Source organism: Lynx canadensis, chromosome E1 (assembly GCF_007474595.2).
Source record: "Lynx canadensis isolate LIC74 chromosome E1, mLynCan4.pri.v2, whole genome shotgun sequence".
NCBI classification, from domain to species: Eukaryota; Metazoa; Chordata; class Mammalia; order Carnivora; family Felidae; genus Lynx; species Lynx canadensis.
This window is the reverse complement of record NC_044316.2, coordinates 29,140,991-29,157,566: the sequence shown is the minus strand read 5'-3', so window position 1 is coordinate 29,157,566 and position 16,576 is coordinate 29,140,991. Positions and strand designations below refer to the sequence as shown.

Sequence of the window (16,576 nt, the reverse complement as noted above, 5' to 3'; positions counted from 1 at the left end):
AGGTGGCTTTATTTTTTAATTTTTAACGTTTATTTATTTTTGAGGGAGAGAGGGAGAGGGGCAGAGAGAGGGAGACACAGAATCGGAAGCATGCTCCAGGCTCTGAGCTGTCAGCACAGAGCCTGACATGGGGTCGAACTCACAAATGGTGAGATCATGACCTGAGCCGAAGACGGATGCTCAACCGCTTGAGCCACCCAGGTACCCCTACATTGAGCTATTTTAACCTTGATGATGGCAATACCTTCCAAACCAGGTGGTTGAAGATTAAGTGATGCAAGGGAGAGTATCTAGTGAGGTTCTGTGTTTGAATGTGAAGCTGTAAGGAACATCACCGAAGCTTCTGCCTGGAGGGATTCATGAGGTCTTCCGAGTGTGGCCACTGCTTAGCTTCTGCTTTGTGTTTTCTAATCCCATGGATTTACTTCAGATATTAGCAAGAAGGTTTATGGCTTTCCCCACCCCCTCACTTTGGGGCTGAAGATGTTTCCCAGTGTTCCTTCACAAACTGTAATGTGGTTGTGAATCCCCCGGGGGTCTTGTTAAAATGCAGCTAGTCATTCAGGTCTGGGCTGGGGTTGCCTTTGTAGCAGGTTCCCAGGTGATGCTCGGTGTTTCTGGCCCATAGACCGCACTTGAAGAAGTAAGGTCCTACAGCAGTGGCCCCCAGCCTCCACTGAACTTTAGAACCACCTGGGAACCGTGTGCTCTGGTTTTGCCAGAGACCATTAACATAATTAAACCAGGAAGAGTTGTTAAAGCCTTTACATTTGTCTCTGCAACAAAGCTCAAACCCAAATTAAGGTATAATTCACCATATCAGTGGAGGAGTTTTGGTTTTAAGATGTCTTGTGATTTTTGCAGACAGAATAAAATTTACTGGCATGGGAGGTACTGAGTTACAAGCATTCTGGAATAAGTCTGTCACATACCTCTAAAGAGAGCTAACCCTGCTTTGCATAGCACTTAATACATAGCTAATCTTCATATCAACCATCCTTTATGAGATGTGTCCCCGTCTTATGATGAAGAAAACTGAGGTTCCTATCTCCTTTACACGTCTACCACCTTCTTCTGTCTAGGCCCTTATCATCTCTCCTGGCCTGGATCCAACTGACTTAGGTCTCCAGGTTCCTGTCACTTGATATGCTGTTTATCCTACTCCCAGAATCACCTGGTAACAGTTTGGTGTATGTGCCTTGCAGACCTCCGCTGGTTCTCTGTTGCCTACAGGATAAAATCCAGACTCCACAGTGAGGCCCCAGAACCCTCATCGAGTCCACTAAGCAACTTGATTCTTCAAGCATGACCTGTATCTCCATGCCACTGTATGTTTTGCTGGTCTCTTACCCTGGAGCAACCCCCTCATCCTTTTGAAATCTTCTTCATCCTTTGCTCCAGCTCCCTCTTGCTACGTAACGGTTTCATTGACTCATGATTTTGTGGGTGCATGTGCGGGACATACATACATGTGAATTTCAACAGGCATTTAAAAATACTCCAACATCATCTGAATAGATAAGTGTTCTGGGAGTTTAGGGAACTAACACACTAGACACACTATCCCCTTGGGGGAGCATAGAATTTGGCATTGAGGAGTGATGCAGGGAGGGATTTGGGCCCAAGAGAAGGCTTGTCTTGTTTCAAGGGAGTGTGCTCAGGAGGAGGGAGCAGAAGGGGGCATCTCTCCCTACCCACCCGCCTCCAGTGGATCACACATAGGGTGCGAGCAGGAGGAGGGATGTCGCTCACAGAGGCAGGGAAAGGGAGAGAGAGTAGCTGATTGTCTTTCCTGTGCAGTGGTATCAGGATCCCCCTACCTGGCTCTCATCGCATCTCTCTCTCCTCCTCTCCAGGTATCATTTCTTCAGGCCTCCAGGATGGCCATCCAGTTCCGTTCACTTTTCCCCTTGGCATTGCCTGGAATGTTAGCACTCCTCGGCTGGTGGTGGTTCTTCTCTCGTAAAAAGCACATCAGCAGCCAGGACAGACAGGTGGAGGCCAGCGCTGTGGAGCTGAGGGCTGGCCATGCCATCAAAGAGCCACTCCCCATGGAGGACCCCCGTCCTGGAGTAGCATCCACGCCCCCCAGCGTTGTGCTGCCCGCGGAAAAAGAGCTGTCCACCTTGAGCAAGCCTCCCGCCGAGCCCCCAGCCTTGCTGCGGGCACATCCAGCCTGTCGCAGGTCGGAGTCCTCAGGCAGCCTTCCTAACAGCACAGACGTGAGATTTCGACCGGGAACACGCAGAGATGACAGTACAAAGGTGGAACTAGCCCTGACGGGTGATGAAGAAGCCAAGTCCATTCCTCCTGAGTGTCCCCTTCTGACCCCAAAAGGTGTTCCTTTCCCCCACGAAGCGGCTGAGGTGTGCAAGCAAGAGTCCCCGTTCAGTGGGCCGGCAGGGCGGGGCGGGCAGGGCCAGGCTGCGGCCCCCCAAGAGAAGCCAAGAGAGACGGGTGGGGCGGAAGGCACTGGCGACGCGGTGTCAGCAGAAAATGTGCCGGAAGAGAGTGTGTTGTGCCAGGAGCGTGGCTCTGAATCGCAGACCAGCAAGTTGCCCACCCTGGCCCCCTTGGGAGGTGCCGGGGAGAAGGGGAAGGGCCGCCCGCCACAGGCCGAGGAGGACGCAGCGGGGCAGCTGCTGAGCAGCCTCGTGGGGTCGGCTCACGTGGAGCTGACGGAGAACGGCGAGCCGCCGGTGCCTCAGGCCAGTGGCAGAGCCTGTGATGCACACCGCACAGGAGAGCCGGGCACAGGGGGCGCTGCGGAGCAGAATGAGAAGATTGAGCAGGCTGCCTACCAGATCATCTCCAAAGTGATCTTGGAGGCGACCGAAGAGGTGCTGGCCACCACCATGGGCAGGATCGCAGGTCGGGTGTATCAGGCTTCGGCCGGGCAGCTGCACGGGCAGAAGGAGGAGAGCCGCGCCCCAGCCTGCCAGAAAACCGCCCCAGGGCGAGAGGCCGAGGAGCCGGCTCCAGCCGCCGTGGAGGCAGAGGTGGCCTCGCGCGTGTCCGTGTCAGAGTCAGACGCCGCCCTCCTATTGCCAGGCCCGCCCGCGGAGGACCTGCCACCACCAAAGACCTACGCGAGCTGCCTGAGCAGCCCACTGTCCAGCCCCAGCAAGGACAAGAAGCCAAAGAACTCTGCACACCACATCTCCCTGGCCCCCTGCCCACTGCCCGCCGTCCCCCAGGGGGAGTTGCTAGATGGGGCACGTGTCCTGGTGGAAGATACCGGATGTGTCACCTGCACCTCTGACAGCAGCCAGAATGTCCCTTCAGTGGTCTCTGAGCAGTGCTCAGATTCCATCAGCGCTTCAGGGCTTGAAGACTTGTGCACGGACACCAACTCAAGCCCCAGGGACAAGGCCATCACCCCGCTGCTGCCAGAAAGTACTGTGCCCTTCAGCAATGGGGTGCTGAAGGGGGAGCTATCTGACTTGGGGAATGAGGATGGATGGACCGCGGATGCGGAAGCAGATCATTCGGGAGGTAGGAGGGTCTTGGGCATCCCTCACCTAGAGGACGGGGTGGTGGGGTGTCTGTTCGGTGGCCAGAGGCTGCTGGTCTGCCTCTCCCTCTGCTGCTTCTGCAGTAAGAATGCTCTTCGACTCTGTGTCCCAGCTGGCCTGCAGAAGGTCGGGGTACAGCGCAGCAGTGGTGGGTAACCGAGAAGTTGGGCTGCCCTGAGCCCCCCAAAGCCCCAGGAGCTGTAACTTGGTTCGGCAGCCAGGGACCCTCCCTAGTCCTCCTGAAGGAGCCAGCTCAAAGTTGGTTTCGCTGATTAACCTCAGCGTGCCTCTTTTCTCTCTTTCAAACCAACCTCTTAAAGGTTTTTGTAATGGAGAGGCCTCCTTAGCTTAATCCAAAGTACCAAGAGTGGGTGTGAGCTTTTTTTTTTTTTTTTTGAATGGTTGATTTCCTTTTAATCATGTGCTTGTTCCCATGTCTTCACCTGCCTTCCTTCTCCAGAAGCTCTTACCGGGTAAGTGCCCAGGGAGCGGCCACGGCTTTGACATTGCGGGAGGCTCTCGCTTTCCTGCCTTGTCGCCACTGTTCCTCGGCACAGAGCCCTCCACCATTTCCTTTCCGTGCGGCCGCAGCTCCACCCCGGGAAGGAGGGGCACTTTGGTAACCAAGTATCCACTGGGTTTTTCGAGTGCTGACCCCAGCGTAGACAGTTCAGACCGCTAACTTACAGGTCAGCAGCTCCTGACCCTGGTTTTGCAGCCACCCTGGGGTATTTTCATTTATCTCCCGGAAAGAGGCCATGAAGATCTCCTCCCCCGTGGGGGTCTCTGATCTGCTTGCCCTGGAGCCATTCCCTACCCTCTCTGCTCCAGGCAGGTTGGGGGTCTTTGCTGGGAGTTTTACTACTTGCAGCAGTACTTTCATCATAGCACATTTTGTCACCCTTGACACTGCTGATTTATGTACCTCTAAAGGAAAAAACTCATCATTGTGATCATGAGCGTACAAGGCCAGAGACTGTAAGATGCATCCTAACGTCAGGGATGTTAAAATCGTTTGTTTGTTTGTTTGCTTGTTTGTTTAATAAAAAAGATCTTAAAGTGGGTAAACAATTTTTTTTTTAAGAATAAAGGAATTTCCCTTTGTCTGCTGGCCCTCAGCCAAATTAACAGGCCTGCCAGCCGTGTCATGCCACCTCTAGATTGATTGTGGCGGCTACTCTGCTGCGGTGATGGCCTTGTGTTTAGATCTTTTGGAAGAGGAGGCGGTGATGGGGCGTGGTGATGGTGGGGAAGTGTGGGGACAACAGATTCGAACTTGGCGGTACCATTTGCCCAGCACCCCGTTGTGCGCAGCACAGGCTCCCGCCTCCCCCACATCTGCACCTTGGTGCACAGCCCTCCCTGTGCGTGAGGAAGTTGAGGCTGAGCGGGGCTGGGACTACCAGCTAAGGAAGCTGGCCTGTGAGCACAGCCTGCTAGAGTCCTGTGTGGTCTGAGCCACCTCTGGGTGTCCTTGAGGTGGCCGGTATCAGCCAGTCCTGTTTTGTTCGGGAGAGGCTGGAGCCCCTGATGTTGAAGGATGAAGTCACTTTCAAGGTGATTCTTCCTTAGCTGGGAATGGAATCTCTTTTAAGCCTTGCTCTGCATCCAGACAGTACATGCATTGCTTGGCAAAGGATTATGTCCAGAGTTTGGAAAAACCATGTGGATAATAACCTAATTAGTAGACTCTCAGGAGCGATCTATTTCTGGCAGTTGAGTCGTCCATATTTAAGCTAGAGTCCTCTTAAGCTGGTCTGGACCCGTTTTTCTGAGATGGCCTCCTGGCACATTCTTGAGCAAGAGTGGAGCAGACCACATTGATCTCAGGGTCCTGCTTCCTGCTCTGTTGTCTGGAGCATGAACTTCAGTTCAGTCTTTTGACCGGGGGTTAAAGACCCACCATGAGCCCAGAAGAGCATTCAGAGTTGCACAGGTCAGGCCTAAGAGAGGAAGAGGAGAGCCGCCTTCCTCCGTCTACTTCCAGTAGGCCCCAGGTGGTATGGGATGAGAATGGTGCCTTCAAGGGTGGACTCTTTCTAGCTCTGCCTGGCTGAAGGTCATGGCCCTTGAGCCCAGGCCTGGGGCCTTGGGGGCCTTAGAGTCTCTTGGTTTGAGGGGCTGGCATAGTCAGAAGGGCGTGGGCCAGTTGTGACTGGTCGGTCTCCGTGGAAGCCAGCACCTGATACCCGGCTCCTGGGACCGTGTGGACCTGCTGGCCCGCTCCCCCGCCCCGTGGACTCCCCTTCCCAGCTCACCACTTGTCTCTGCTCAGGCAGCTGTGGCTGGGCGTGGCTGCCAGTTCAGCAAGTGGGGCTGTGAGCGACAGGCTAAAATTAGGTGTATCTACACCCCCAGTTCTCCTTTCATTGGGGTCGTTCCGAGCCTTTTAGACTGCGGGTTGACAGCCGCCAAGCTTGAGGAGGGGGTGTGGGGCGGGGGGCCTCCTGGGAATGTGAGTTCGGAAGTTCTGCATTATTGACTTCTCTTAGCTGGTGTCTGTGTGTCTGTGTGTGCTGCTTCCTCCCCTGCAGGATCGGACAGGAACAGCATGGATTCAGTGGATGGTTGCTGTGGCCCCAGGAAGACTGACGGTTTCCAGAACGCCCAAGCGGGCTCCAGTCCTAAGAAGGTCGACCTCATCATCTGGGAGATCGAGGTGCCAAAGGTAAGGGCTGCAGGGTCATGGGGCTTAGGGGGAGGGACAGTAAACCCGAAGCAGTCCCTGAGTGAGCCAGAGGCTGAAGGGAAAAGGGAGCGCCACACTCTGCCGCGTTCGGAGAGCTTGCTGTGAGGTGGAATCCCCTCAGCTGCCCTCAGGAGGGGCCTGTTCTTGTCCGCTTCAGACTCACAGGCCGCTCGCTCCCCCCTGGGGCTGCCCTGTGTGTGTGTTCTGGGGCTCAGGTCATCTGAGATGCCCACAAAAGCCAGACTGAGGATGTGGGCCAGGCAGGAGTCCCTTCACTGCGCTCTGCCCGAGCTCTCCAGCGCAAAGTAGATTTGGTAATTGAGCACAGCATAAGTCCGTATTTCGGAGAGCTTGAAAAGTATAGCAATGTATGAAGAAAATAACAAGCTGCTCTAGTCTCACCCCGGAGAGTGACTGTGAAGACTTTTATTTCCTTCTCGTCTTGCACCCTGTGGTTTTTAAACAAAACTGAGATTATGTTGCTTTAATTAATGCTTTTAAATATTTAACAATTTAATTTTCCTGTGTTATTCTCTGAAAATATAATTTTAACTGCGTTATTCGTTGTGTGAACGTCAGTTTACTTCACCAGTCCCCAAATCCAGGGTGCTTAAGTGGTTTCTAGCTTCTTGCTGTTCTAACTTACAATTTATGAGCTTGATCTTGATGTTTATTGCTGGGGCTCAGAAATAATTGGCCAACTGAATTCTCCTGGGCGCTTAGCTCCCTGCTGCTGTGGAGACTTGGCTTGGTTTGAACTCTGGGTCAGGCGAGCTGCTTTGACCCCAGGGTGCTGGCTCCCTTGGTGTTTTCTCCTGCCGTGACCCTGATAGCAATCCTGCCCTCTTCTCCTTCAGTGGTTGCAAAGGGTGCGCCCAGGCAGCTCTGGGTGCAGAGCGACTGTGTCCTTTGTGGCTCTGCTGGGGTGGGGTCGTTTGGGATCATCTCCGAGCTTGTCTTACATCATGGCTAAGTTTGGCTTCTTCTGTCTGCCTTGAACTCTTGGCATGCTGGGCACTTTTGCAAGCCTCGTGCTCTGAAGGCTCCAGCCCGCTATCAATTGGCAGCAGAAGCCCAAGGGTTCTTTTGACTTTTACTTTCAAACGAGCCTCTATCTTTGAAACCAGATAGACTTGAAGAGGTCAGAAACCAGATAGACTTGAAGAGGTCAGAGAAGTCCTAAATCGTGCTTGTGCTGGTGAAACATCTAGTGTAGATTTGGGAGGAGAATATGCTGCTTTGCAGCTTTCTGGATGTAGGCCAGGTTGTCGGAGGAAGAAATGGGAACTGCTGAGTCCTGGGGGCCAGACTGTGTCATTCAGCCACTTAGTAGCTTTGTGATATTGGGTGAGTTACTTAGCCTCTCTGAGCTTGTTAATTTGTAAAACAGTGATAAAGGTATCTGTTTCATGGTAAGTGCTTACAGCAGTGCCTGGCAAATGAGTGCTGGCATGTTAACCGTTAATATGTTTGAGCTTGACCTTGTGTAAAACAAAGGTAGGTCTTGGGGAACGCAGGGAGTTGGTTTCCCATTAACACCCCCAATTGTCTCTCTGTCTCTCTCAGCACTTAGTTGGTCGGCTAATTGGCAAGCAGGGGCGGTATGTGAGTTTTTTGAAGCAAACGTCTGGTGCCAAGATCTACATCTCAACCCTGCCTTATACCCAGAACATCCAGATCTGCCACATAGAAGGTCAGTGGCACCTGCCACCCTTTGTTTAGGTTTCTTGCCTGAAAGCATTTGAGTCCCAGTTCTTCCCCTTTTGGGATCTCAGTCTACAAATAGAGAATGCTGATCATCCCAGGTGATCTTCAGCCCTCCTCTCCAGTTCAGGTACTTGAAGGGGCCTCTGCTCCCTCCCCCAGATCTTCTGGCCAGGAGAGGCATGGGCACTCAGGCAGGCTGGGGGTCCTGGCCTTATGGTGCCCGCTGCCTCACACGCCTCCCTCGCAGAGCAGAACGGGATTCCCCTCCGGTCGGTGAGGGCTGGGCCTTTCCCATCTGCTAGCCTCCTATTGCATTCAAAGCATGGACACAGCGGCAGAGGTACCATTTGAAAGGTCAGTGGGTTTCAAGCCTCTGTAGATGCTTTTCTTCTTAAGGCAGAACTTAGCTGTTTGGCACTCTAAAGATTTACTTGAGCTCTGGGAAAAGTCTGGTGGAGTGGGGGTTGTGTGTGAGTTTGGTTTTGCGGTTTGTCCTACCCACTGTGGCTCTCCTGCTTTTACCCCCATCTAGGCTCTCAGCATCATGTAGACAAGGCGCTGAACCTGATTGGAAAGAAGTTCAAGGAACTGAACCTCACCAATATCTATGCTCCCCCACTGCCGTCACTGGCACTGCCTTCTCTTCCGATGACTTCCTGGGTGAGCATGTGCCTGGGGGACCAGATCCTCTTGCCTTCCTTTCACCCCAGCCTGCCCCAAATAAGAAACTCCCAAGACTGTGGGCCCACAAGGCCAAGAGCTCGTTGACATCTCTGACCTGTCACCTCTGGCCTCCTCTGGTCAGTTCAGTTATGCTTCTATTTTTTTATTTTTTGAGAGAGACAGTGCAAGTGGGGAAGGGGCAGAGAGAGAGAGGGGAAGGAGCGGAGAGAGAGGGGGACACAGAATCCAAAGCAGGCTCCAGGCTCTGAGCTGTCAGCACAGAGCCCATCGTGCGGCTCGAACCCACTAACTGTGAGATCACGACCTGAGCGGAAGTCGGACGCTTAACCGAATGAGCCACCCATGTGCCCCTCAGTTATGCTTCTAGTCTGTGTTTTCTGGGGCTGGGCTTTAGGGCTGAAGTGCTGGTACAAAGCCAGACGTGCCTCTGTCCTCACTTGGAGGGATGGTTCTCCTCAGGCCGGCACCTGTTGTGTTTTTAAGGCATTTGCCTAGGAAGGATTATGGTCTATCCAGGAGACCGGGTGCACTTGGCTGGCTTGGGTCTCCTTAAGGCTGGTGCTGTGTGCAGAGTCACAGCCTAACCCCTCTGAGGCCTGGGTGGGACCCACCACTGTGGGCTTGGATGGGCTCGTGATGGGTCCTTGTGTTCCTTATTCCTAGTTGAGCCGGGCCTGGTGGTGGCCCTGGTGAAGGATTCCCTTTCCCTTTCCCTTCTCATGGGAAATACCTAGATTATTAAAGGAGAAGAAATTCTCCCCACCAGGCTGTGGAAACCCGGAGGCTCTTTGGAGGGAAAGCTGACCTCTTGGGGCCTCTGTGTGCTGGGGGCCGTGGCGTTTCTGGGGCCTGTCACTCAGATCCTGCAACATGCCTCCAGCTCTGTTTGAGCTTTATCTCACTGGTAGAGGAATTGTAGGGTTTTGTAGGCCAAAGATGACTGTTGCATTTCACACTTGGGCTGAACGTGCTCCTTCAAGAAAATTGCCTCCCTAGCTTTTGTTTGGGATGGTTGACTTCTCGGTTCTGTATCTTGCCCCCTCCAAAGATCTCTGTGCCATGGGTGAAGGCAGGGGATGGAGGTCCTGTTATCTTCTGTGGATGTTTGGGAGTGGGCTGAACCCCACTCTGTCCTTTACTTCTGAATCATAGCATTTTTCCCAGCAGGCTTGGACCAGACCCGCTCTTAAATTATACACAATTGAGCAGTTGTTAGGGCTTCCTCCCATTGTTCTCTGTGTGGAGAGGAGATCCCAGATACCTTGCAACCAGCAGCACTCGGGGGAGGTGGGGAAGTCAGAACTCTTAGCCAGAGGTGTGGCCACCTGACTGGATGGGGGACTAGACATCTTTCTGTGTCCAGGCCCACCTAGATGTTGCCTGTAAGGGAAATTAGTGTCTAGGGACAAGTCTTTTTGAGACCAGGCTTAGCCTCTGCTAGGGCCTGTAATGTGGGGCCTGGCCACTGAGCAAATCTACATTCTGAATCGCAGAGTGGGAAGGACTTGGGAGGGTGTCTGTGGAGTGTAGAGAGGAAGAGACAGTAGGACTTTAACAGTTGGGTCCTTGTTGGCAGGAAAGCGGAGGAGAGAGAGCCTGTCAAACTTGAAGCTCCTGGGATCAGCTGCAGGGCCACAGATGCTGGCTGGGGGGCCTGAGGGCCTGCCCACCTCTTACCCCCTGGTAGCTTGTTCTCAGTGGCCCCTCATTCCCTTGTCTTCCCTGGTGCTACAGTCTCAAGTAGTGGTGGGGGGAACGGAGGCTCTGGTTCCTGGACCCTGCCCGGGGCCCCTCATTGTTTCCACAGCTGCCTCCTCCCTGCCCAGCCCTGAGGCGAGGCCACCTCTGGAGGTTACTGTTGGCATTGCAGGACAGGGCCTCTGAGGTGTCACACTTTCCATGGCTGAAGTAGTTTTCCTTGAACTTCTGCCATTTGGGTGCATGTTGCGTTGGGTTGTCATGCCCTTTTCAAAGAGGTGCCAGTTCAGAGACTTGCCCTGCGGCCTCAGGGCTTACTTCAAACCCGAGGAGGATTGTTGCAGCGCCTGCTGCCCCTTCTCCTCCTCTGCAGCTCATGCTCCCCGATGGCATCACTGTGGAGGTGATCGTGGTCAACCAGGTCAACGCTGGGCACTTGTTCGTGCAGCAGCACACGCACCCCACCTTCCATGCACTGCGGAGCCTGGACCAGCAGATGTACCTGTGCTATTCCCAGCCCGGGATCCCCACCTTGCCCACCCCGGTGGAAAGTAAGTGCTGCCCTGGGGTCAGCGGGGAGCCCTGGCCAGGCCATGGGGAGAGGTTTTGGGGGTGGCCTGTTCTGCCCTTGGTCTTGACCCAGGAGGAGGCTGTTCTGGGATCCTTCATGGGAACAGCATCCCTGAGTGCTTGCCAGCAGGATGGAGTTATTGTGGGCTGGGTTACCCAGCGAGCCCAATGGAAATGGTCTTCCCACTGGCTGACAGAGTCCCGTGGGGTTGGAATAGAGTTTTAACACACGAATTCTAGCTCTGCCATGTATCTGTGGAATGGGGCTGATGCCAGCTTGTTCCAGGAATTAGGGTTGGATTATTCTATGTAAAGAGCCTGATCCAGATGGTGATTCTCGTAGAAGCTCCTGACGGGCAAGAGGCCTTTGTGGTGGGTTGGTTCATCTCTGTTTGACAGATGAGAAAACTGAGCCTCTGAAGTCGAGGGAGTTGCCTAGGTGACACTTGAGCAGGAACCAGGGTCCTGGGGTCTAAACTCACTTGTGGTCTTGAGTCTGTCCTTTGTCACAATTTTCTTTGTTGCCCGTGTTGGTGAGAATCCAAGATCAGAACATCTCTTCACCCATTGCTATCAGGGACTCCTAACCTGGAGCACCCTAGGGGGCTTCAAGGCATTCGAGAAATCTATGAAGTTACTGAGATCACAGAAATAAGGATTTAATTTTCATCAGAGTCTCTGTTGTTGCCTCAATCCAGCAGTGAAGACCAAACTGGGGTCTGAGTGACTATGCCAGGGGTTCCCCTTAAGGGTCAAGGTCAGGACACAGTGTGGTCAACTGAGTGTGCTGGCCCTCAGCCTGTAGTTCCGTTTGTTCTGGCCCTGCTGCTACAGGCAGGGGTTGGTGACCGCTGGCTGCCAGGGACACGTGTGCTCTGAGCAACTTCCTGAAGCAAAGGCTAGAAGAAGCAGGCTTAAGCCTGCAAGTCCCCTTCTGATCAACTTCTGAGTTGTCACAGGCCGGAACAGGCCCTAGACGCCAGGCCAGTGAGATCTGCCACATTTGGAGGTTTTTGATTCTTTCCGGGACTCTCCCTTAAGAATATAAATCCCCCTTCCCTGAGTTTTAGATTTTACTTGGTTTCTTCTGGCCAATCCTTATCTATCTCAGGCTCTAGTAGGTTTCAGAGTAGATGGATCTGGAAGAATGCTTTTTGGTCTGCAGAGCTTTTTGGGTGGCATGTGGGAGGCCAAATTTCCCACATCTAGGTCCTTCCCTTGGCCAGTCTCGGGCTCCAGGGAGGCTGTGGGGGCTCCTTGCCATTCCCCTGCCCGGCGGAGGCACAGGACTCTGAGAAGTAAGGTGGGGAGGTGGGTAGCACTGACCGGGGACCCTTGGTGCCCTGTCCTATGCCAGGACTGTCCACACGCTCTCTTCCTGCCCTGCAGTCACGGTCATCTGTGCTGCCCCCGGTGTGGACGGTGCCTGGTGGAGAGCCCAAGTGGTGGCCTCCTACGAGGAAAGCAATGAAGTGGAGATCCGCTACGTGGACTACGGTGGATATAAGAGAGTGAAAGTGGACGCGCTCCGGCAGATCCGGTGGGTCCACACTCCTCCGACGAGCGCGTGCCATGCGTGTTGGGGCTGTGTGATCTCTGCAGAGCTGGCACGGTTCTACCGAGCCTGGGACGTAGGTTGACCCTTTCTCCTGCTGCCTACTCTGGTTTGGCAGGGTCTGATAGGAACCTACTGCACTGCTCGTCTCAGTCAAACTGAGCCAGAAAGGCCTGTCTTGGGGAGGAGGTCCCCGGGTATTGTAGGACACAAGTGAAGCAGCTCCTCTGGGAGTTGGATGTGAGCAGTCCCTCTGAGGTCAGGCTGCAGCAGGGAGGTGGCCTGCATCCAGGGAGCCGCGGCCTCCTTGTCCATCGTAGAGGCCTCTGCTTCGCTTCATCCTGGGTCGTGGGGGGCTCACAGCCCGAAGCAGAAGATCGGTATTGGAGTAGAGTCAGACTTCAGGTTCATAAACAGGGTTCCTTCCTTACCTTTCTAGGTCCGACTTTGTGACCCTGCCGTTCCAGGGAGCAGAGGTCCTTCTGGACAGCGTGATGCCCTTGTCAGGTAACGGTCGAGGCCTCTGGCTTTGTGGGAACAGTTGTTGAGAGTGGGTCTTTCTCTTTGAGCGCCTTCCTTTGCACCCAGAGGGCTTATGCTAAATGCAGATTGCTGCGGCTGACAGAGTTCTTGATTGAATAGGTCTGGGCCAAGGCCCAAGGATGTGCATCTCTCTAACAAGTACTCCGGTGATGCCAGTGCTGCTGGCCCTGGACCCACCTTTCAGGACCACCTTTGTGGACTTTACCTAGACCTCCGACCTTGAGAGGTTGCAAACACAGATACCTTCCAGAACATAGTTGAGACCCAGAGTCCTAGCATGTGTGGTTGAGGGCAGGCATTGAGGCCACAGCACTGCTCAGCTAGGCCCTGTGGGGACCATGCCAGCACCGAGCCGTGTGGTATCTTAGACTAACTGCATCCCCTGAGGGTAGGGGACTAACAGTGGTCCTGGGCAAGTTGGTTAGCCTTGCCATTGTTTTTTGTTGTTGTTTTTTTTTAAACCATGTGGAAAATGGGATAGTACCTGTCCTTCAGGGCAGCTGAGGAAATTACATAAACCTAGGAACTGATATGTGGATGGTGGTCAAGTTGCAGCTGTCGATGACCAGGATGTTTTCTATTTGTAGGTAATAAATAGTCCGATCATCCCACACTCTTTAATCTTGTTCTTGTCTAAAGCAGTGAAGTGCATTAGAGGCACTACAAGTCTGGTCAGAGTCCTGTCAGCTAGAGCGCTGGGCAAGGCCTGTCTCCTTTCCTTATTGCTCTGTCCAGCATCCCTCTCCATTTCTGTCCCACCTCCACAGTCCCGCCCAGCTGACATGCTCCCTCCCTCATCAGGCATTCCCAGACCTTCACGAACTTGCCTCTCCCATCCTTACCACCTCTTGCCTTGGCTGTGTCCTTGTGCATAACTTTATAATCCGACAACGAGGGCTGCCTCCATGGCTTGCTGCTTAGATTCGAAACCCACCTTCACCACTCTGGGGGCTGGTCGACTTCAGCCACCACCTTAGTCTCTCTGTTCCCACCTGGAAAGTGGGGATAACATCGCATTCGTAGGGTGTTGCTGCTTCAGTGGAAGAAGATCTACAACGTGTTCAGCCCAGTCAGCATGCCAATAGGTGGTGGTCGTGGTGGCAACGGTGTTCCCATTGAAGGCAGGGTTTCTGTCCCTTTGGGCCCCACCTGCGGTGGGTGGGTGACCTGTAGCGGAGACCCTGTGAGTGTGTCCACTTGGAGCCCCGTGGAGGCCTGGCCTGTGTCCCTGTCACAGGCGGCTCTTCCAAAGGAAGTTGTCACGTGCCCGGCAGCACCTGAGGCATCTTCTTGGAAAAGCCCTGGAAGCTGTGTAAGTCATGACAATGCTTTGCCTTGGTGAAAGCCTACCTGCTGCTTTTCTTTTTCCTTCTAAAGACGATGACCACTTCTCACCTGAGGCCGATGCAGCTATGAGCGAGATGACGGGAAACACGGCACTGCTGGCTCAGGTGTGTGCGTGGGGGCGGCCAGGCCGCACGGGGGCTGTGTGAGGAGCTTCCTGCCTGGCGTGGGCACAGCCTCCTGGCCTCTCTTATCCAGGATCTTGGATTCCTGGGAACTGACCTTTGAATTCCTTTCTCCTTTGTGGCTTGGGCCCTGGGCTGAGGAGGGGTGCATGGGGTAGCTTTTAAACATGCTTGCTTTTTTTCTGTTGTTTTTCTAGGTGACAAGTTACAGTCCGACTGGCCTTCCTCTGATTCAGCTATGGAGTGTGGTTGGAAATGAAGTAAGTTCTGTTCTTTTCCTTTAAGTTGCTGGCCGGCAGTCATGGGTTGATTTGGAGCTGGTTCTGCTGTTGTCTCCGCTTGAGACCATCAGAAAACTATAGGCCTGTAGCCTGCACCTGTAGCGATGGCGGGAGACGTTTTTGGTCGCCACAGTTGGGGGTGGTGATGCCAGTGTCGTCTAGCGGGTGGAGGCCAGGGACTGCTGCTTGGCTTCCTGCCGTGCGCAGACGGGCCCCACAACAAAATGTCAGCGGTCCTTCCTGGATCTTATCCAGACCTTTCTGAACCTTCTGTCCATCGGGTTTTCCATTGTGTTTCTTGGTATTAAAGCTCAGATTTCTTCAGTGTATTGAAAAGCCTGTCATCCTGCCAACAGAACATTAAGTAAATGCCCCTTGTTGGCCTAGAGGGGTCCTGCCCCCGCCCCCTGTCTCTCTCGGACCTGTTGCGTGCAGTGGTTGTCTGGGACTGTGAGAGGGAGAACCCACGCTGGCTTGAGAAATGGCCCCGGGGTGCAGTGGGCAGAGCTCTCAAGGGAACTTTGTTTTCTAGGCGGTGTTGATAAACCGGTCGCTGGTGGAGCGAGGACTTGCTCAGTGGGTAGACAGCTACTACGCAAGCCTCTGACCCCCGCCCCCCACGGCCTCGTCGGAGTCTCTTGCACTGGTGACGCTGGGCTTGGCGCTAAGGCAAAGACTTTACAGCAGAATAACAAACGTTATCTTCCCTGGAAAGTTCTCTTTTTTTTGTACTGTAGTCACGTTGACAAGGAGGGAACCGTGGGTTCTTTCAAAGCCATAGGATGGTGTTGAACGAGCCAGTTGGCTTAACCTGGTTCCAAGCCTTTAAAAACAAAACAAAACGAGACAAAAAGCCGAAGTAGAAAGGGTGGCAGCCGGGCTGTCCTCCACCACCTGCACTCCACCGTCCCCCCCCCCCCCCCCCCCCCCCCCCGCCCCGCAAGACCGAACCACCGCAGCCACCAGCCGAGGGCTGTGCTGCTTGCTTCAGAGGGTTTCTTTTACTTCATTCAGAATCTTTCTTCAGGGAGCAAGACATGAAATCACTAATCGGCATTGATTACTTGTACAGCTGTCGTAAATGAATTTATGATGTTTAACCAGTTTTTATAAACTTCATCTAGGTCTCTCAGAAGGCAGACTTTTTAATGCATATGTAAATACGAAGCAGTCATACCTCTGGCCTTGGTCCCTGGGGGAGGGAAGCTGTTATCTCGCCAAGCCTGGTTGTAATTTGTAACCATTTTCTATTTGTGCAAACTCTGTAAATATGTTTAAAAAAATGTAATATTTTGTATAAGATACACTGGAGAACAAAGGGAACTCAAGATTTTTCCACACCCACATCATCTGTGAGCAGAAGTTCCTTCTGCGGACTACAGCCGCCTGCCTGGGCCAGCTCCTCAGGTGGCTTCCTGGGTGCTGGCTGGACAGGGTGACTGTGTGCTATAGATTGTGATTGGGGCTTTTTTTTTTCTTTTTTTTTTTTTTCTTCCCTGTACAAATTTGTTAAAAAAAAAAAAAGAAAAAAAAACATTGAATTACCTTACAGTGGTGTGTTTTGATTCTTTTTTAGACTGGCTTTAGCATTGTGCGATTTAAGAAAGTAACTTAAACTTCTATAAACCTTGAATTGTATACACTGTAGCTTTGAGTCCATTTCTTCCGTGCTGAGAAGGGTTGGCGTGGGGAGTGAGGAGGTGATTGTGTGCGGTGGCCTGGAGGGGCCCGTCTAAAGGACACCCAGGGCTTTTAGGACACCGGTTAGCCAGAGATTTCCATCCAGCTTTTTCCTCTCCTTGCCCCACAAGGTGGCAGCCAAGCTTCCTCTGGCTTCCCCTCAGGAGTGTCTCAGATAGCCAGGC

General features: G+C 53.3%; 1 protein-coding gene across 4 annotated transcripts in view; it reads left to right on the top strand.

The window, feature by feature from the left end:
- Window positions 1–16,358, top strand: part of AKAP1 (A-kinase anchoring protein 1) — a 35,453-nt gene extending 19,095 nt beyond the window's left edge. For 2 of the 4 annotated variants that reach the window (XM_030295647.1, XM_030295649.2), the window contains exons 2-11: window positions 1,857–3,495; window positions 6,050–6,183; window positions 7,771–7,897; window positions 8,444–8,571; window positions 10,667–10,844; window positions 12,253–12,403; window positions 12,858–12,925; window positions 14,339–14,412; window positions 14,628–14,690; window positions 15,244–16,358. In XM_030295647.1, the coding sequence (XP_030151507.1) occupies window positions 1,881–3,495; window positions 6,050–6,183; window positions 7,771–7,897; window positions 8,444–8,571; window positions 10,667–10,844; window positions 12,253–12,403; window positions 12,858–12,925; window positions 14,339–14,412; window positions 14,628–14,690; window positions 15,244–15,318 (2,613 nt within the window). In that variant the 5' untranslated portion in view covers window positions 1,857–1,880 and the 3' untranslated portion in view covers window positions 15,319–16,358. Of the gene's footprint in view, window positions 1–1,205; window positions 1,329–1,856; window positions 3,496–6,049; window positions 6,184–7,770; window positions 7,898–8,443; window positions 8,572–10,666; window positions 10,845–12,220; window positions 12,404–12,857; window positions 12,926–14,338; window positions 14,413–14,627; window positions 14,691–15,243 lie in introns of those variants that run through there. The other 2 variants (XM_030295648.1, XM_030295650.1) reach the window with 2 other exon arrangements.
- The last annotated feature ends 218 nt before the right edge of the window (window positions 16,359–16,576 follow it).